We start from the raw sequence: 22059 nt of genomic DNA, 5'->3' as shown, positions 1-22059 counted from the left end.
CTATATTTTACAGATGAGGAAACGGAGGCAGGCAGAATTTAAGTGACTTGCCCACCGTCACACAGCTAATATGTGTCTGAAGGCAGATTTGAACTCAGGTCTTCCTGACTCCAGGTCCAGCACTTTCTCCCATTCCACTGCCTAGTTGTACCACTATATCACCTCTGCTGGAATGAACATAAAGATACATCCAATTAGTTAAGGATACATTTACAGTGTTCAGGGGCTAAAACACCTGGGATCACTCCCTCTAGCTCAGTGTTTGTGACAAGATCACTTAGACTATTACTAGTGGCATTCCCCTGCAATGGTACTCTAGGATGAGGGGTTAAAAATTTACATTTAAAAAGATTTAACTCTTCATCTCCGCCTCTCCTTGGGGGAGCTTCTGCTCTTGGATCCTTCACCTTTAAAGAGGAACGGTCACACCGCCAACCTGACTCCCAGGATGCCTGTGAAAAGCCAGCATTCACACTATTTAATGTTGTCAGTGTGGGCGATAAACACTATGAAAGAGCCTTCGGAGCCTTTATGAGCAGATAATTCTGTTTCCACTCTGTTAAGCGCCCAAGCAGTCCATCTGCCCAGTCCTAGTGGGAGAAAAGACAAAGGGATGTTTTTTTAATTTTTGTCTTCTCATTTGTAGATTTTAGAAAACACTCCTGAAAACCACCCTGATTACAGCCACTTGAAGCATGCTCTCGAGAAGGCTGAAGAATTGTGTTCCCAAGTCAACGAAGGTGTGCGTGAGAAGGAGAATTCGGACCGGTTGGAGTGGATCCAAGCCCATGTACAGTGTGAAGGCCTGTCTGAGGTGGGAGCCCTCTTGGGATGCTGAAGGAGGCTGTAGGGAGGAGGAGGAAGATAAGAACTGGGAAAGAACAGGAACTTCCACCTATCAAATCGTACTCACCTTTTTAGTTTGTTCTCCTCCTTCATTCTCCTTTCTTGTCCATGTTCTCTCCTTCTCCTTTCATACATGTGCACATCTAAATCTCCCCTTGGCCGTGGAAAACTGACCTCCTTTATCTTTCTCCCCCATCTGCCCCCCCCCCCCCCGAGACTGGGGAACAACACGAGCGCCTAATTAGGGGGAGTCATCACTTCTCTTATCCCCTTGTCTCTGTTCCTGCTTGTTTTCTCTATAAACTTTTAGGGAGCCTCATAGATAGACAATTCCTGGATTCTTTGATTTATGTCAGTATTAGTGAGGTGGGGAGGAAAGCAGTTGATCTGCTCAGGAGCAGCAGCCTTACTGCATACTGCAGAGACTCAGCCATGATGGCCCCTCTATCAAGCAATTATTAGATGTGCCAGGCATTTAAAGACATTCCAAGAAATGCACAAACAGACCCTGACCTCGAGAAGCTATTTTAATTGTGGAGACAATGTATAAATAAATCTGTGGAGAAGATATGTATCTATATCTACATACACATGTAAAGTATGTGTCTGTATGTTATATTATGTTACATTATATTATGCTATGTTGTTATATTGTATATACACACATAAACAGCGCCAATGGAAGTCATCTCAGAGTAAAGGAACAAAAGGTGGGGATGGGGAAGGGTCTCCTTCAGAAAGGGGCATTTGAGTTGAGTCTTGTGGGAAGCAGAGGTAGAGATGAGGAGATCATGGGGGACAGCCGAGAAAAGGCCAAAATTACTACAAAATTATCTCCCAAACACCAACTACCAACCACCTCCCAACCCCCAAAAAGGTCAAAAGCCCCTCTCAGTCCTTGCACTGGCCTTTTATATCCCCTTCTTACCTCACTTCCTGTCTCTCTGGTTTCTACTTCCTTTCACTGTGGGCTGGTATAGCTTTACACATCTCTATGGTAAAAGGACTTCCAGGTCCCTAGTTAAATTAGAAGAAAGGGATTAAGAATTCCCTTTTACACTACACAGAACTAAAGTGTTGTTCCTTAATATTGTTACTTGCCATAATATTCTAATATACCAAGCTACATGTTTTCGAATACTATAATTAAAATTATATTACTAAAATGGATATCTTATAAATAATTTTAAATAATAATAATAAATAAAAATAAATAAATAGTTTAATAGATGGACCTAACTCTTTCTAAAACTTATAACTGTAGTTACTTATCTAAAGGATTATATGGAATCACTCTGTTTATAATCAATAATATAAAGGCAATCGAACAATTTTCCTTTCAGAATGCAAGTAAGGCGTCTTTACAGAGATTGCATAGTTACAAGACTGAGCGGATGGTAGCAGAGTGGTACCCTTGACAATAATAATAGGGAAGTTTGGAAGAGGGGAGAGTTTGGGGGAAGAGATAATGAATTCTATATTGAATATATTGAGTTTGATATGCTTTTGGAGCATCCAACTCAAGATGTCCAAAAGGTCAGGGGAGAGACTAAAGCTGGATATGTAGATCTCAGAATCATCTGCAAAGAAATGACAATCAAACCCATGGGAGCTAATGAATCACCAAGAAGAGAAGAAGGCCCAGGACAAAGCATTATGGAACACCCATGATTGAGGGCATGTCATGGATGGAAATCCAGCAAAGGAGACTCAGAAAAAGTAGCTAAGAGGAGGACCAGTGATGATCAGTGCTATGAAAACTTAGAAAGAAGAAAGTATCCAGGAGGAGATTTTCATACTGTCGAAGCTTCAAAGAGTTCAAGAAGAATGAGTGCCAAAAGGTCATTCAATTTGGCAATTAAAAGATCTTTGGGAAACCCAAAGAATTCTCACATTTACCATTTGTTGTGGAGTATCCTCCCATAATCTCCTGTACGTAAGGAAGGAATGCTTCCTTCCCCTTAACCAAGTCACCAATTATACACTTAGCAGGAGCTACTCAGAAACTACCACCTAAATTTCCATGACAATAAAAAAAGATCAAGCAAGATGGCAGCAATCCCTTGTGATGTTTCACTGGTAGCTACCCATCACTGTCACAGAAAATGTCTGGATTCCACTCTGGCAACAGTTCCTGTGGGAATGCCCAATTACTCCAGGAGAGTAATCCTCCTTCTGATGGTCTTCCAAAATCACAACCAGACCACTGGTAAATAACTTGGGAAGTTGACTCATCCATTCCTGGCAGCATACCCAAATCCCCAGAATATTCAGGCATTTCCCAGGTGGCTTACGGCACAGTTACCTGTGACCTGGCTCAGGAGGCCACGAGGAAGTGGTGTACCATGGATTCTGCAAAGCCCATGCTGGGTCTCCCTGCTGCTCCCAGAATCTGAGGCCTTAAAGCCCATTTCCATCTTTCCCCATCTTTCTTTTTTCCCTTGTCCCCATTAGATTCAGAAGAGTGCTTAAATGTAGGAGCTGTTTTGTAGGTTTTTAAAATAGGAAAATAAAATGAAAGACCAAAAGTGAAGATGAGAAACTGCATTTTAAACAATTATCCAAGTCACCTCTGTGCTTTTCAACAGCCTCCGGAACGTTGTTTCTTTTGTATTAAAAAACAACAACTAATAAACTTTGAGCAGTCTTAAAAACACCAAACTCATCGACCTTCCTTGGTTAAACATAAACTCTAGTGAGGGCAGAAGTCCTTCGCTGAGGCTTAGATAAAGAAGAGGCTTCTCCAGATGCTAGGATCCTGAAAGCAGGGGCTGGGAGGGGGGTCCTAAGAAGGAACTTCAAGAGCCAAGATTCCCTTTGCTGGTTAGGAACTAAGACTAGCTAGCTTCTAATTCACGGGGATGGAGTAGAAGGGTAAAGACACAAGAGTCAATCTCTAGACCACAGCCCATTAAACAAGGATGTAGTAAGTACTTTCTTTGTGCCCAGTATTGCACCAAGCGTTGTTGGAGACCTCAGGCCTTCCCCGTCCCACCTCCCTTCCCTTGAGGCTGGCTAAGATTGGAGAGGGACCAGGTCGTGCTCTTTGCCAGAGCAGGAGGCAGTGTAGGCTTCAAACTGGGCGAGAGTCTTTCTAGGGCAGTTGAACTCCCTCCAGTCCTCTGCAGTATTCTATCTGGCAGGCACACCTGAGAGGACTAGCTGCTACCTAACCGAGAACCAAAGCGCTGTCTTCATCACTTTTCCCTTCAGTGGCTTCAGCCAGAATTTGGGGTTCTAGACAAGAATCACTGAAAGCTGGAAAACCAGGCCACCCTCTCCAGTGGCCCCACATGTAGAACAAAATCTCTATCCCCTTAAGTTCTAAAGAATATGCAAGCCTATCTGAGAGGGATACTAACCTGGAGAGCATATTGGAGGGGCTTAAAAAGGCCGCGTGTCTGGGGCAGCTGGGTGGCTCAGTGGATAGAGAGCCAGACTTGGAGCTGGGAAGTCTTGGATTCAAATGTGGCCTCAGACACTTCCTAGCGGCCTGACTCAGGACAAGTCACTTAACCCCATTGCCTAGCCCTTACCGCTCGTAGGTAAGTCACTTAACCCTAATTACCTGACCCTTACCATTCTTTTATGTCAGAACCAAGACTTGTATCCATTCTAAGACAAGGTGAGGGCTTCACAAAAATGCTAGTTGACTGATAGGTGGCTGAGTTTCTGGTTTAGACTATTTCTCTTCTCCTCCCTTCCTTCCCCCACTTTCTCTGAACAAGGGTGGAAACCAGGGGAAACCAGAGATTTTGGAGCAGAATCAATGGCTGTAGTCAGGAGGGGAAAATTGGGCACAGGGCAGTATGGGCAATGTGAAATGTTCCCTTGTTCTCAGCATTAGAACCATTAGAACTTGTACTAACCAGACTCCTCATGCTGTGTTGTGTACAGAAATGCCATTAAGTCAAATTGGAGGCAGTGTAGATGGGTTGGAGCTGGGGGCGGGGGGGGGGGGGGGAGTCAGGTTTTTCCCTTCCCTTCCAATGGTCCAATGTGGGCGATAGTGAAATGATGGTGTTTTTTTTAGTGGTTTGCTCCTAGTGACTCGTTTTAATATTTCACTATAAGCTAAAAGGTTTGCAAAACAAATAGGAGTCAGTTAACAATTCCCTAACCCTGTAACTTAGAAACAGGGATCTTGAAAAACCCGACAAATAAACAAAGTAAACCAACACCGGAACTCCTGCCTCAAATCAAGCTATGCTGTTAACTAAGAGAGGCAGAGGAAGGAGCCGTAGAGGCCAAATGAACTCAACAGCTTCCAGAGGTTTCTATCCCTTAGGGTTATAATGGCACTGGAAGGATTATTCGTTTTTTAAATAAATTAATAAGCATTTTAAATGATCAATTCCAATTCTGAATATAGTACCTATTGATGGCTATAACCTTCATGTTTAAAAACCGTTGCCTGGCGTGTCTTTCTCCCTCTCTAGGCTCTCCAGATTTTCTCCATCATATCCCTGAATCAGTACCTTCTCCCTACCCCAATTCTCCTTTGTTGTTGTTGTTCAGTCATTTTAGTTGTGTCCAACTCTTCATTTGGGTTTTTTTTTTTTTTTTGGCAGAGATCCTAGACTGGCTTGCCATTTCCTTCTTCAACTCATTTTACAGATGAGGAAACTGAGACAAATAGGGTTAAGTGACTTGCCCAGAGTTGCACAAGTAGTGTCTGAGATGAGATTTGAACTCAGGTCTTCTGACCCCAGACCTGATCTTCTCTCCAGCATGCCACCTAGCTGTCCTAGTTCCCCTTCCTTTTGTGTCTTATCTTCTTTTTGAAGTCCTTGAGGACAGAGGGGCCTCAGACACTTGCTAGCTGTGTGACCCTGGGCAAGTCATTTACCCAGTTGGTCTCAGTTAAGAATCTGTAAAATGAGTTGGAGAAAGAAATGGCAAATCACTCCACAATCTTTGCCAAGAAAAAACCCAAATAGGGTCATAGAGACCATAACAACAAAATAATATCTTAGTGTTGTTGTTTAAATAATAACCTTTTAGATTTATGAAAGGAATTTAGGGCCCCCAAGGGCCTTTGGACCACCCTCAGAGAACCATTGTTCGAGGTAATAGATTGTCTTCAATAGTTTGAAGAGAACTGTAGGAATTAGAGATGAAAGAATCCTCACAGTTCATCTTGTAGTAGTAACAATAACGGCATTTATGTAGTAATTTATGGTTTTGCAGAGTGCTTTACAAATATTATCTCATTCTATCCTCACAACAACCCTAAACCTGCTGTTCTTTGTCTCTATTTCACAGAGGAGGAAACAGACAGAGGTTAATGACTGGTTCAGGATCACACAGCTAGTATTCAGGCTGGAAAGTTTTCAACTGCTGGAAGTAGTGGGTTGAGAGAGGAGGGATGGTGGGAAAGAAAGAAAACATAAATCTTTGGGGAAAGTGAGTTGGGATTCCCACAGACCCTTTTTTTTAATTGATTGTTTGTCTTGTGGGGAGGTGGGATGTCCAGCTCAGAGAGGCACTGCTGGATACTTACCCAGAATTCCTTGATTTGTGTCCAAGAAATGAAGCATCTTGAGCTTCGGCCAGAATTCCAATGGCAACCCGTGTTCTTAATAACAGATGCCTGTTCTTCATCTTCTCTCCTGTGTGTTTTGTTTTTCTTCATCAGCAACTTGTCTTCAACTCAGTCACCAATTGCTTGGGACCCCGGAAGTTTCTGCACAGTGGGAAATTGTACAAAGCCAAGAGCAACAAGGAACTGTATGGCTTCCTTTTCAATGACTTTCTCCTTCTGACCCAGATAATAAAGCCTTTGGGTTCTTCTGGGACTGACAAGGTCTTCAGCCCCAAATCGAATCTGCAGTATAAAATGTATAAGACGGTGGGTTCTTTTAAAACTTCAGCTCGGTAGAGTGTTGCGTTCTGGTTGTAGTTTTAATCAAACCAACAACAATGCTGTGGACTTTCTTTCGAAAAGCCCATGTTTCTCTAGCGTTTGGGGTTTAAATGTGGAAGGAGGATAATATGATAAGTTATGGGCATTTGGCTTTAGGGAAGTGAGGACAACAACGTAAAGGGAAGGCTTAATAATCTAGAGCACACAACCACTCCAACTTTAGCAGAAAGAAAGCAAGCAACTCAAAGCAACCATAAAATAGGCCGAAAACTCACTAGGCTCCTTGGGCTAATTTTATACTTTTCTGTTTCTCACCCTTTCCTGGCAGAAGTCCGTCCAAATATCTGGGCTTAAACACGAGGTCCCTGAACAATGTTAGTCCTAATCCAGTGTTCATAGCTCGGTGCGTGGTTGGAATCAGAGTAGAGCTGGAGGTTATTTTTTTTCTAGGTTAGTTGGTGAGTGGGTGTTGTCCCAGAAAAACCAAACCAAAACAAAACTGTTAGCTTTATTTGGGGAAAAAAGGATGCTATGTGAATGAATCAATGGATGGGAAAAAATAGCCTATTAGGCACATACTCTGTGCTAGGCACTGGGTTCAGTTTGAGGTAATGAGGAGTACAAGCCAAAAAGACAATCCTTGTCCTCAAGATTTGCAGAGAGGAAAACAGTACTTACAGGGGATCCCAAGTCGGAGAGGAGGCGGGGACCAGATGGCATGTATTTGGTAATATTGCTAGGAATTGGCACAGTGGCTCTAAAACTAAGTAAGAAAAGGGGACAGCTTACCAGTCAGACCAATATCCCAGGGCTGTAAGTCTAAATTCCTTCTGGGGAAAGGCGTATATGGTCTCATTAACAAACATGCATAAAATGCCTACTGTGTGCCAGGCACTGAACTAAGTGCTATTGCTAAACTTTTAGATGAAAATGTCTAGAGAAATCTGTTTGGCTGTAAGTTTGGGGTCAACTGCTTTGTTATCCAGTGGTTATTTTCAGGAGGAGAGGGAAAAAGTCCTATAAAGGAAAAACCCTTACCAGTTAGATGCGAGATGAATCCTATTTTAAGCAGTTTCCTCGGCTCCCCCAATTTTCTTTTAATCAGGGTAAAGAATTGGGACCGAGGGAGACGTCCATATAAAGGATTACTTGTAAAAAGTAATAACACTGTACAAATCTGTGGTAAGATGGAAATCACTGGAAAAGAGGGATGACAGTACAAATGCTATCTTTTTATTCTTCCAAATACATCACATCAGAACAGTATGATGATACCCATGCATGGTATTTTTCAGCCTATTTTCCTCAATGAAGTCCTAGTAAAATTACCCACTGACCCTTCTGGAGATGAGCCCATCTTCCACATTTCCCACATCGATAGAGTCTACACACTCCGTGCAGAGAGCATAAATGAAAGGTAAGATCCAGCAACATTCCCGGTATGGAAACAGGTCCTCTGATATTCATCCATCTTACAGTATTCATATGAACTGAACAGAGATCCTAACTGTTGTTTTGATAATAATAATACCACCGCCTTTTATATAATGGCATAGTTTTATGGTTTCAAAGCACTTTCAGATATTTTACCTTATCTCATACTTATTAGTATGAAGCCCTGATAGTACTGTACCCATTTTACAGTTGAGGAAACTGAGGCAAGTGACTTGTCCCAGGGGAAGTGAAGGTGAATAAGCATTAATTAATTAATTAGGTGCCTACTATGTGCCAGGGACTGTGTTAAGCACTTTGCAAACATTCCATCATTTGATCCTTACAATAACCCTGAAAGGTAGGTTTATTATTTATCCCCTTTGGTAGTCAAGGAAACCGAATCAAACAGAGGTTCTTTTAAGGTCCTTGCTGAGAATCATATGGTTAATAAGTGTAATAATAATAATAAGAGACAGGATTTAAGCTCAGCTCTTTCTGATCATGGCCTCTGACCAAGAATGTTCAACTAATAAATGGGTGACGGGACCAGGACTAGAACCCAGGTCTTCTGTCTTCTAGTTCAGTGATCTTTCTATTGTGCCATATTTCCTCTGACAAATGCATTGATTCCCCACCTGTTCTTTCACAAAAACTTCCAACTCCCTCTGAAGAAGATGCTTAATGCAACTGTCATTTAAAGGCTCACAAGTTGCCCTTAGCTCATGCCACTTCCCTTTTTTCTCCATCCCAGAAAATACTCAATTCAGCTTAACCCAATGCCTGGCACATAGTAGGCACTTAATTAAATGCTTGATATAATAACAGACCAAACTTATGAGCAGCCTCTTGTCATTATGTTTCCATGCTAGTATACAGGTCCTCTAGGGGCAGACCTTGAGACTCAGATAGTCTCTCCATACTCCTCTTTTGGTTTTCAGTGCTTAACTGGATAACTCAGCTTCTCGCTTGCCCTAGAATTCCCTCTCTCCCTTTGTCTCTGCTCTAGTCTCGGAATCCCAGAATCTAAGCATTTCCAAGTTGGAATGAGACCGTACTTGGTCATCTAGTACGACCCACACCCACAAAGAAACTTTGTTATGAAATACTCAGCAAATGGGATCCAGCACTGGAGTTAATTCCCGATAGGTTTAAGTAAACCCAGGAAATCAGGGGAAGCCATATGCCTATAGCTTTGGGCATATAGTCGTCTCGTCTTTTCTCTGATATTTTTTGACTGGGAAAATTGCTTCTGAATTTCACGATAGCCCCGAGGTAAATGGGGTCAACCCACAGTGTGGCCAAACCAAGACCGGGAATGCATTACAGCTAGCAGAGGGCAGGTGACTAATGAAGAGCACCCCTAAATCTCCATCCTTTTTCAGTCATTTTACTGAAATCAGGGCTTTCTGGGATCTCTCTAGGGGCTAACAGCATATTTTCTCTGCTTCCGGTGCATTTTGCTATGGTTTGGGGACTCTGTCTCAATCCAAACGACAACAATGCATTAGAATGAAAACTTTTCACAAAAAATATTTGGAAATGAAACTTCACACACCAAAAAGAATATTGTGCCAATAAAAGAGTTTGTGGCCAATGCCCCCAGGGTCTGAATCGGCATGGGTGCAGACGAAGCAAATGAGCTCATCTGCTTTGATTTGCTTCTCTGGTAAAGGTGAAGTCAAGCATGACGTCACACTCTGACGTCTTCTCCCCAGCATTCTTTCCTTTTGATTGAAAATGATTTCCAGTGATGATATTGACTTTGCTTTTTCCCTGGGGTAGAGCCTTAGAGAGAAGTCTACCTAGGGTTCTTGAACAAGACCTCCATTTCTAAAATCCTTGGTCAAAGAAAGAAGAAAAGAGCAATGGGGTGTCCAAGTCTTCAGTTGAATGCTTTCTTATGAACCTTTCATGGAATCTGAAAAGGGCACATTTTAGATGCTATGATATAGCCGTCACTTAACGCTATCTGATTGTCGTCATCATCATTGTTATTGTTTAACATGTGAATAAACAGAGTCCATTTGTGATGTTCTTAACATTTAATCTGATATTCACACAATGCGTGACCAAGGAGGCAGAATGGAAACCAGCTCAATAAAGAACTCATTTAGAACCGTACTGTTCTCTTAACCACATTTGGGATTCTTTATCTTTTACTCCATGCAAGGGCCTTATTTGCTGGAGTACAGAAGTGATCTGTCATAAGGCAACACCATGGCATGGGCTCCAAGGACAATATTGTAGTCAAGGTCCTCAATACTGTATACATGGTGGTCTGGGGCAAAGGACCTCAGATAGTCTTTTTTCATTTTGCCTCCTGATGTCGTCAGGTATTTGGAAGGCTATTCCATAAGGGAGATGGGCCCTATTTTCCATGGATCCTCTAGGCTAGAACAAGGGGTACCAAGGGTCAATTTAGAGGGAAATATATTTTGCTTTATATGAGGAAGAACTTACCAACAATTTGAACTCTCTCCATAGGAAAATAAGTGGTCCTTTATGGTAGTAAGTGCCCCATCACTGGTGGTCTTCAAATAGAACACTAAAATGTCTAGATGTTGTGTGCTTGTCATTTTCCAAATATGACATCAAAGCAATAGGTACTTAGGTAGAAGCTGAACTGTTGTTTAGTTGTTTCAGTTGTGTCTGACTTTTCTTGACCCCAATTGGGGTTTTCTTGGCAAAGATACAGGAGTGGTTTACCATTTATTTCTCTGGGTTATTTTACAGATGAGGAAACTGAGGCAAACAATGTTAAGTGACTTGCCCAGGGTCACACAGCTAGGAAGTGTCTGAGGCCAGATTTGAATTCAAGATGAGCCTTCCTGACTCCAGGCCTGGCACTCTATCTATCTACTGTGCCACCTAGCTGTCACAAACTGACCTAGAGATTCTCTAACGTCTCTTCCAAACTTGAAATTCTGTTATTTCCGATTATGGGAAGGTGGTGATGATGCTAATAGTCAAGTTAATAAAAAGAATTAAGAGAAGGTTCTGCTGGCAGTTTTTCTTCCTGCTGGTTAGCCCTACTGTGTGTAGAGAGAAGGTAGCAGTGGTAGCAGTTTGCAGGGAAATATCAACCAATAAGTGTTCGAGGGCTGCTTTTGGAGAATACATTAAACTTTGCCTTCTTAATTTATTCTAATTAGACTAAAATGAACATTGAATGACAGTACAATGTAGTAGGTAGAAAGCTGGCCTTGAAGTTAGGTTCCTGCTTAGCATATGCTTTTTATATTATTATTCTGCTTAATCTCTGTGCCAGGCACTGAAGCTATGAATTATTGAATAATGTTATTGGAGAGAGGGGAAGGTAGAGGAAGTTTCTATGCTCAGAGATGCCTTAATAAGAAAATAAAAGGCAAAATTGACATTAACTTGCACAATGTGCAACTCAAAGTGACTCAGTTTTAAACTTAAAAATTTTCCCTCTAATCAGTTTATAAAACAGAGAATATATATGTGGCCAGTTGGAAATTGATCCTACCTATTACATGTTTGGGGAGTTTGGAGAACAGACCAACCCATTGATAGAGGAATGTAATAATTTTAGTAAACTGTCAGGGCAACCATTTTTCCTCATGCTCAATTATTCCAGCCATTTACAAAGCTCTGTTTCAGGGTTGGCATGTGCCCTGTGTCAGCCTCTGGGCTTTAAAAGGATTCTAAATGGCACTTTATTTGCTCCTGAAAGGCAGAGTAGTCTTGGAGTCTAAGGCTGAGCCAGAATACACAATTTCTATCCCCATGGAATCTATTCCCACACAGGTTCTATCCTCCCCACCGAGTCACTGCTATGAACAAGATCTTTTCCCCTGGTGTCCCTGCTTTTCCATCTGTAAAGAAGACTCCTAAAGTCTTATTTAAGTGTAAAGCACTTTAAAAAAGTAATGAAGCACTACTTGGAATGAGTTTACTTCCTTTCTCCTTAAAATTCTTTCCTTGGGGGCAGCTCTAGAGATGAGAGATCCTAGGTTCAAATCTGGCCTCAGACACTTCCCAGCTGTGTGACCCTGGGCAAGTCACTTAACCCCCATTGCCTAGCTCTTACCACTCTTCTGCCTTGGAACCAATATGCAGTATTGATTCTAAGACAGAAGGTAAAGGTTTAAAAAAAATTCTTTCCTTCTCACTCTGTCTTCTAGTTCTCACTGAGAAAGCTTCTCACTGATCAGTATGTCCCATCTCACTTTCTCCCATAATCCCCTGACTCACAGATCCAACCGGGAGAGATAGAATCCTCTTTGCTTCCTGTTGCTATCTCTATTACCCCCTCCCATTGCCATTTGGCAACCTCTCTTTTAAGTTCAGACTATCAAAATCTGTCAACTAATTTAGATCTCAATGGCTATTATCCATAACTCCTAGAACACATTTTTTCATTCTTCAAGGAATTCAGCATTTGGCTGAATTTGGTCTTTCTTTCCCTCACTTTTCCGCCATCGTACTGGGGTCTTCTCATGCATATTGGAGTTCCCTCAAATACTCCAACTTCTTAGTTCTTCAAATCTGTTCAGTTCATGCCCTGATACTCCATTTCATTCGCTAAACTCCCAAATGGTCATACTTTGATCTTGCCATTAAACACAATTTTTCTATTTCCCTGTTTATGGATTTCCGTCATATAAGTATAATCTTTTATCATTTTATCTTTTCAAGTGTTTCATGGTTCCTCACCCTATTATTCCTCTTTACCTCTCTCCATCTGTCCCTTCATTCTCTCCATCACTCAGTTCCTTCCCAGACCAAGATTCTTGCGCTGGTTGCCACCTCCTCCCTCCTCTGTCTTGACCCACTGGTGGTTGGCTCAACTCTGCATCATCCTCTCGTCTCACATCTCGTGCTCTCTATCCTACAACAGATAACAATATCCCAAACAGCAGCTCTTCACAAACATACACCATCTGCCTCCTTCCCTTCTACTCAAGTGCTGGAGAACATAAGGAAACAGTGATGACTGTGACCATTACAAAGTGAAGTTATCTGATCTCAAGATGAGAATCCTACTACTTCCAAACTCATTTGCTACGTTCCAGAGTAATTGTCCTAAAACTTCTCATATCTCTTCAGACCTCTCATGGTACTCATGGTTGTACCATCTCTTTCGAGGACATCTCTTCATGCTCCACAGAAAAAATTGATGTCATTTACCAAGTACTCCATTTTCTCTTCTTGGGCTTATTTTACATCACACAGTCGTCCTTTCCCCACCATCTGCTCTTCCTTCCTTTCTACTTGTCTTAGATGAAGAAGTGCCTCTTCTTGCTAAGGCCAGTCTTTGATCCTACCCCCTCCAGGCTTGCCTCCACTATCATCTTCACTCTCTCTCTTTCTCTCATCCTCAAACTTTTCCTATTATATGACTCTCTTCCTCTTAAGACTGACTCATACTGGTTGTGTGACTGAGTAAATTGCTTAACCTCTCAGTGTCCTAGGCAATTTTCTATAAAGTAAGTTGCAGAGTTGGTGTCACTAGCCTTGGTTGGTAGTGGGTGTTTCTTCACCCAATGAAATCCCGAGTCCATTCCCTATCCGTATATATAACTCTAACCTCCTATGAACCCCAGTTCTATACCAGCAGTTTAAACACCCAAAACCAAATGCCCCCATGGCATCTCAAACTCAACATGTCCAAAACAGGGAACTCAATATCCTTTCCCAGAATCCTCCTCTCTTCGGAATTGTCTTATTTTGGGTGATGGCAGCATCCAAGGTCACAACTTCAGTGTTATCTTCAAATCGCCACTTTCTCACTCACTCTACAATTGAATCTTTTATGAAATCTTGCTGTTTTCACCTTCACAACATCTCTTATATTTGCCCCCTCCCATAGCCACCTTCTAGTTCAATACTTCATTACCTCTCTTCTGAAATATTGCAGTAGTTTTTTAATTGGACTTGATGCCTAATTTCTTACTCCACTCAAATTCATCCTCTGTTGAGCTGCCAAAGCAAATTTCCTTAGGCATAGGTCTGCTTTTCAACCTTTTCTCACCAAGTAAAGAAGTAAATAATAAAGAAATAAAAGTAATAAATGCCAGTAATGCCCCTTTACTTCCATTATCAAACATGAAGGCCTCTTCTTGGCTTTTAAACCTCTTGAAAGTCCTTTTGGAAGGTCCCAGTCTTTTTATACTTTTTGTTGTTCAGTTGTATCTGACTCTTTGTGGCTCCACTTGATAGAGATCCTGGAGTAGTTTACCATTTCCTTCTCCAGCTCATTTTACAGATGAAGAAATGGGTAAACAGGGTTAAGGGACTTGCTCAGGGTCACATAGCTAGACTAAGACCTAAGTTATCTGTGTCAAAGGCCACATTTGAACTCCTGAAGATGAGTCTTCCTGACTTCAGGTCTAGCACTCTATCCACTGTGTCACCTCGATGCCCCTTCTTACACTTTATTCCCCTCCATATACTCTACAGTTCAGCTCCATCTCCCATCTCCATGTCTTTGCAGCAGCTTTCCCTCTTGCCTGGAAAGTACCCCATTCTCATCTTTAAGTTCTTTGTTTCCTTGACTTTCTTCGGGACTCAGCTCAAGTCTCACCTTCTTCAGGAGACCTTTCTTAGTCTCCCAGCTTCCTTCCTCTTTGAAATAATCTTTTATCCACTCTCTATAGATTTTATATCTACCTATTTATTTTCTCGCTCATTTCCTTCATAGAATATGAGCTCCTTGAGGCAGGGGACTGGTTTTGCCTTTTGTGAGTTCCTGGCACTAAGCCCAGATTCTAGCATGTTTAAACTCTCAAATGAATGCTTGTTGAATAACTTTGTGCATATACAGTAGCCATCATTCATTGATTCAACAAATACTTATTGTTGGATGTACCAGCACTGAGTCCTCAGGACCAGTTTTAGTTAGTAACTTTCTTTCCTCTCCTTTCTAAGAACTGCCTGGGTACAGAAAATTAAAGCTGCTTCTGAATTCTACATTGAAACTGAAAAAAAGAAGAGGGAAAAGGCATACTTAGGTAGGTAATATGCAGCAGCGAGCATAGTATTTTCTTTTACAGTCAGTTCCAGAGCTCCATCCTGGTTTAAAACAGAATCCTCGGGGCTACACGATACTGCCAGAATTTGAGAAGAGTAAAAAAGGTGCAATGAATCTGAGAGGATGTTGAATATGGGATAAAGATGGGTGGATTCATTCTGAAAACAAAAAGGATGGCTCATAGTTCTTTTTAGTAGGAGTGGAAAACTATTATTTTATGGGATAGAGAGTGGGCTCTGGGTCGAGGGAGATGGAGGAAAGAAAGTAGGATATAAAAATGTTAAATTGTAATACTTCACATCCTTTTCACCTCCCTATCACAGTGCGCTCCCAAAGAGCAACAGGTATCGGAAGGTTGATGGTGAACATTGTTGAAGGCATTGAATTAAAGCCCTGTTGGTCACATGGTAAGATCTTTTATTTTTTCTTTCTGTTAGCAGTTGTTATATGAGAAACTCATCTTTTCTCTCCATGTCTGTGTCCCCAGTACTCATAAAATGTCTATAACGTTTATTATGGCTACCATCCTGTCTGAAAGATAATAAAAATTCCAGTAGGTGGATAGCCCAAAATTATTATAAAGGTCAAAGTATGAAGAAAAGTAGGCAGATATTTTAAAATTGTATTACACTTCTACCTGTCATACTAAGTAGAAGGCATTGCACTAGGTACTGGTGTTCAGAGACAAAAACCAATATAATCCCCAACCCTGAGTCACTTGCTCCATTTTAGTGAGGGGACACAGCATGTAAGTAGATAAGTATAAATGCAAGATGATTTGGAGAATAAGAAAACTCTAAATGTTGGGAAGATTGGGGAAGATTATGTAGGAGGTGGTACCTGATTTAAGGCTTTTTTCTTTCCATATACATAAAATTTTATTTGTGTATCATCAAAACTATTTTTAAATAACTCATGTAATGATATTCCTCCTTTTTTTCTGGGCCATATGGGCCATACATGTATTATCTTGCAAAATAGACATCCATATTGGTTATTGTTGTCACAGATACAGATACAGATACAGAACCAAAATCCCCAAATAAAACTGTAAATACACTGATGTGAAAGATACACTTTGATTGGCATCTTCTACTCCAGAAGTCCTTCAGAATTGTCCCAGATCATTGAATTGCTGACAATAGCCAAGTTTTTCACAGTTGACCATCATACAATATTGTTGGTGCTGTGTACAGTCTTCTCCCAGTTGAGCTGAGGTTTTGAAGAAAGATTTTTGTTGGTTGTCCCTCATCCTGGAAATGCTCTTCTTTCTAGTTTCCTTGGCTTCTGTCTGATCTCAGTTAAAATCCTGCCTTCTACACATAGCCTTTCCTTTGCTAATCATTCCTGTTTATCCCATATGAATCTTGTTTGGCCATAATTGTTTATATGTTGTTTCCCTCATTGGACTGTGAGGTTCGGAAGAGCAGGGATTGGGTTTGCCTTTGTTTTTACCCCCTAGCACTTAGTATAGTAGGTGCTTAATAAATTATTATTGAGGGGCAGTTAGGTGGCTCAGTGGATAGAGAACCAGACTTTGAGACAGGAGGTCCTGGGTTCAAGTCTGAAGTCAAATACTTCCTAGCTTTGTGATGCTGGGCAAGTCACTTAACCCCAGTCACCTAGCCTTTATCCTCTTCTGTCTTAGAACTGATTCTAAGACTGAAGGTAAGGGTTTAAAAAAACTGATTATTGACTAATTGATTGATTGAAAGACAAGACTAAATGGGAAGCATATTCCAAGCTTATGGGACAATTTTTGCAAATGTATAGGGTAGAGAGAGATGTTTAGTATAGGAAAAATCAGGTTCTTCTATTTAGCTGAGTGTATGAAGAAGACTACTATAAAATAAAGTTGAAAAGATGGAAATGGAATGAATACGGAAATGGAAAATGTGGATGGGAAAGTACCAGACTGAGAAGAACCTTGAATGCCAAGATAAGGATTTTGTAATTTATTCTAAAGATGGTGGGAAACAGAAGAATGTTTAGAGGATAAGTGAATGACCTGGTAATGACCTGAGCCTTAGAAAGCTTATTTTGGAGTATGTGAAAGATGGATTTGGAAAACAGAGAGAATGAAGGGCATGCTGCATTCAAGCTTCTGTTGAGACATCTTGTTGGAATACGTTGAGACATCTTGTTGGAATAAACCATGTAGGGTTAGAGCTAAGAACAGTAGATCAACTTTTTGACTGACATTTGCTTTCTGAAGTAGAGCTGCTTGGCAGAAGTTAGTATTTTAGTTTATTTATTTGTTTTAGTTCATTAAAATGACATGGGGAAGGGGAATAATATTGCTGGCACCATAGCTATATTTATCTATAAAACTACACGTAAAACTATCTTGTTTGTCAAAAATGAGATAGTCATTTATTTTATTCCATCCAGGTAAGAGTAACCCCTATTGTGAAGTGACAATGGGCTCCCAGTGTCATATTACCAAGACGATACAGGACACGCTGAATCCTAAGTGGAATTCCAACTGCCAGTTCTTTATCAAGGACCTAGAGCAGGATGTTCTCTGCATAACGGTGTTTGAGAGGGACCAGTTCTCCCCTGACGGTGAGTATAAATCAGCCTACAAACTGAATATAAGCTCCTCCTTCCCTTGGCACTCTTTCCATTTCTAAAAACCTGACTTTGCCCTGAAGTACCTAGACCTTCAAACATCATGGATTTTGTTTTGGAGAGAAGGGACGACCAAAGGGGAAGATGGCACAAGAGAAGAAATTGTCTAATGTGGGGCTTCTCAAATGTTACCCAAGTAACTCATTCACTTGCTCAACAAACCAGCTATATGAGGACTATACTTAGGAGCAGGATGGAGAGGTAAAGCATTGGCAGTCGGAACTCTCCGGGGGGTTGGGGGGGGGCGTAATCTGGAATTGCAATAGCTCAATCAACCAAAGGAGCTTATAAACTTCTATGATTGTACTATTGCATTCCTTTAGGTCTGAACAATGAACTTTCTTCCTCCCCTGTTAACATAAAGTTGGGACATTGGACAGTGTAGACGTTTGAAGTTATATATTGAAATGAATCAGGCTCTGCTTGGGTGCACTCTGTAAAAAAGAATTCAAAAGCTCAATGGATAAATGTGGAAGTAAGCCAGCCATTCTATTCTTCAAAGTAGTAGGTATCATCTCACTCTTATTAATGTGCACAAAGCAAATCAATTGGGTAATCTCATCTTGTGAAAAGATACATATATCTATATATATAGATATAGCAGATCTGGGTTGTATTTTTAAATAGAACTTGATCCCCACATAGGATGGATCCTGGATTGATGATAAGTTCAACTCCTAGGATTTGATGCATAGTCAATTTTTTGCCATCCCCTAAGATTTATTTTTTGTGTATTTGTTTTTTAAATGTCTTATGAAAACAGATTGTTTTGTTTTCTTAGCCAATATATTATCCTTCCTTTTTCCTGGATTTCTTAATCTAGTTACTTTGAAAGTTATGAGAATAAGGGTGTTTTTTTTTTGTTTTTTTTTTTACCATTTGCTTCTAATATTATTTTTTTGTTAGAATTTTTTTTCCTTTTCTACACACCACAGTACTATTTCTCTTCAGTTACTTTAGCTTAATCTTTCTTAAGGCATCTCTATTTCTGCTAACTCTCTTTCCCATCCCCCTTCCCATTTATTACACCTTTCCCTTTGGAGTTTTGCTCATGAATTCCTTTTCCCCTTCCCCATCTTTATTTGGCTACTTAATTCTTACTTTCTTGTTTCTCTTCTCAGTCTAGTAGATTTCCCTCTTTCTCTCCTCCCCTTTAACTAACCCTGCTCATTTTTAAAAATTTCATTTTTCATACCGCATCCCAGAGATAATTTTCTCACTCTCTTCATGGTCTGCCCTCCATTTCTGTGTACTTTAAATTGTCATTCTCTAGTTCATGTACCCTATAATTATCTAGTCTCTCTATTCCTCATAGAATCAAAACTTCTGAGGTATCCATTCTGGACTCTAGACAATTTTTGTTACTTTTTGTGCCTCAGTCCTGTTGCAATGTTAATTCCTCCCCTCTCCCCAACCCTACAAAGTTCATGATTATGTAGTCTACACCTAATCTATACCTTCTTTTTTGTCTCAAAATCTGTTCCCTGAGTCTCCCTCATTCTTCCAGATGCCAGTTGCCTAGGAGTTCCAATTACTCTCCTCCCAAAGGAGCCCCATGCCTCCCAGACAATAACCGGCACAAGGTCCATCTCTTTCTTCATGGAACATCTCTCTTCACCCATGGGAGCATTCTCTAGTAGAACGCTATCCCACCAGCAAAGCTAGAACTTTGTTTTCCCTCCCCCTTCCAATCTTTCTCCCTCCTTCTCACCCATTCCCCTGAAGGTTCTTCTCTTTCTGAAAGACCACAGGAGTCACCTTCCCTTCATGGTTAGCCTTCAAATTGACAAACACATCATACATTCTCTTCTCTCCCCTCTGCCCCACTTCTCCTTTGAGGCACCCTCCAATTTGGTAATATAGTCTTACACAAAACAGTGATTCACCTGTAGGATATCGCATGTCTTCACCTCTCGTCTCTTTGTGTACATTTAGAAAGAAGTCTTTTACTGGTCTCTACTGTTGCTCTGTTGGTATTGCTATAGTTGACTCTTGCATTTGTTCTGGGGTGTTTAGGAAGCAAATGATATCTTCAGGTCTGGTTGTCTTCCCAAGAATGTTTCAAACATCTCTTTATTACTGAATATCCTTTTTTTAAAATTTATGTTTAAGCTCATATTTGCATGGTAGGTCATCCTAGGCTATATTCTGAGCTCCTTTGCCCTTTGAAACATTTTATTTCATTCCCTTCCTGCATTTTCTGGTTGGTGAAGAACATTGCAATGCAGAACATCAAATTTCCTTTCTGGTCCTTTGTAGAGCTTGTTTCTGAATTGAATTGTTAAAGTTAACCACTATATGCCTTGGAGTTTGTAGTCTTGGAGTTTTGTATTTTTTTAAGTGATTTATGAATTCTTTTAATTGATATTTCATTTTCTGTTTTCAGAAATTCAAGGTACCTTCCTTCCTTCCTTCCTTCCTTCCTTCCTTCCTTCCTTCCTTCCTTCCTTCCTTCCTTCCTTCCTTCCTTCCTTCCTTCCTTCCTTCCTTCCTTCCTTCCTTCCTTCCTTCCTTCCTTCCTTCCTTCCTTCCTTCCTTCCTTCCTTCCTTTCTATTTTAGCAACAATTCTAAGACAGAAGGACAAAAAGTATGCAAACAGGGTTATGAATTGTCCAGGGTCACACAGCTAGGAAGTGACTTAGGCCATATTCGAAAAACTCCCAATTCCAGGCTTGGTTTTTTATCTACTTTGCTACCTAGCTACCTCTGGGCAGTTTTCTTATATTATTTCTTGCATTATGGTTCAGATTTTTTTTAACTTGTCATATTCTGGGAAACCTATAATCCTTAAATTGTCTCTATATATCCTGTCTTTGAGATCAGTATATTTTGTTTGCTTAGAGAAAATATTTCCCTGTAATTTTAGTTTTTTGTTTCTCTTCTTTTAGGGTCTTCTTCACTTCTAAAACCTGCATTCCCAATTATTTGTTCTTTCTTTTGTTTCTTCAGTGAGACTTGTTATGACAAATTCAAAGTTTTCTATTCTGCCTATTATTTTTCCTGTGTAGGACATAAATTCTACTCTCATGAGTCTCATTTCTCTTTTAAGTCACTTAGTAACAGTTTGCTGTGGTCACATATTCTCCTCACATTTCACAATCCCTGTTTCATTAAATTTTGAATTATTTCCTTTTGTTTTGTTTTATTCATTCATAAATACTTCCACTCATTTACTAGATCTAGAGGTCATATTTCCTTCTGTTGTGAATGTTTTCCTTGTAGGTTTATCTCCTTAAGTTCAAGGTCTTTGAGTTTTCTTCTTGTGATTTTTGGTCATTTCAGTCTTTTCCTTCTTAATTTTTCCCTATTGCTCACTTTCTGATGCCCTCCCTTTTGATGGTGGTTTTCTTGAGGCTATCTCTAATTTATTTTCTTTTTTCTTTTTTAGATTTAGTTTTCATTTTTTAAAAATTTCCCCATGGTAACATGATGTTTCTTGTTTCCATCCCCTTTTCCCTCCCCCCTCCTGGAGTTGACAAGCAATTTCATTGGGTTATATATATATTATCACTCAAAACCTATTTCCATATTATTCATTTTTGTAATAAGCTTTTAAAACCAAAACTCCAAATCATATACCCAAATAAACAAGTGATAAATCCTGTGTTTTCTTCTGCATTTCTACTCCCACAGTTCATCCTCTGAATGTGGATAGCATTCTTTACCATAAGTCCCTCAGAGTTGTCCTGGATCATTGCATTGCTTTTAGCAGTAAAGTCAGTCATACTTGATCATCTCACAATGTTTCAATTACTGTGTATGGCAGTCTTCTGGTTCTACTTAATTTACTCCACATTAATTCATGTAGTCTTTCCTAGAGATAGAAATGAAGCAGTTCATTATTCTTCATAGCATAACTCCATCACCATCATATACCACAGTTTGTTCAGCCATTCCCCAATTGATGGATACTCCCTCATTTTCCAATTTTTTGATACCACAAAAAGCACAGCTATAAATATTTTTGTATGAATTGAACCTTTCCCAGTTTTTAAATCTCTTGGGGATACAAACCCAGTAGTGGTATTGCTGGATCAAAGGACATTCATTCTTTTAAAGCCCTTTGGGCATAGTTCTTGGGGCTATCTCTTAAAGCATTTCAACCTCCTACCATGCTGGGCAACTCACAGTTCACTGGCCTTGGTTTCAACCCCAAATTACTTTTGGGTAGACAGAACTGGCCTAAGTTGACTCCAGACTCTTTTACTCAAGGTTAGTGGCCTGACACTCAGGTCCCCTTTTACCTCCCCAGTGTTACCTTGTCTCAGTCCCTCTGTTCCTCAG

At 40.4% G+C, this 22059-nt stretch overlaps 1 protein-coding gene across 9 annotated transcripts in view; it reads left to right on the top strand.

Moving 5' to 3' along the window:
* Nucleotides 1–22059, top strand: part of ITSN1 (intersectin 1) — a 308496-nt gene that overhangs the window by 270322 nt on the left and 16115 nt on the right. For all 9 annotated transcript variants that reach the window (XM_056826047.1, XM_056826045.1, XM_056826042.1 and 6 more), the window contains 6 exons: nt 647–814; nt 6485–6697; nt 8008–8129; nt 15041–15123; nt 15467–15550; nt 17535–17708. In XM_056826047.1, the coding sequence (XP_056682025.1) occupies nt 647–814; nt 6485–6697; nt 8008–8129; nt 15041–15123; nt 15467–15550; nt 17535–17708 (844 nt within the window). The remainder of the gene's footprint in view (nt 1–646; nt 815–6484; nt 6698–8007; nt 8130–15040; nt 15124–15466; nt 15551–17534; nt 17709–22059) is intronic.

Source organism: Monodelphis domestica, chromosome 4 (assembly GCF_027887165.1).
Source record: "Monodelphis domestica isolate mMonDom1 chromosome 4, mMonDom1.pri, whole genome shotgun sequence".
Lineage (NCBI taxonomy): Eukaryota > Metazoa > Chordata > Mammalia > Didelphimorphia > Didelphidae > Monodelphis > Monodelphis domestica.
This window is presented reverse-complemented; position numbering and strand designations above follow the sequence as displayed.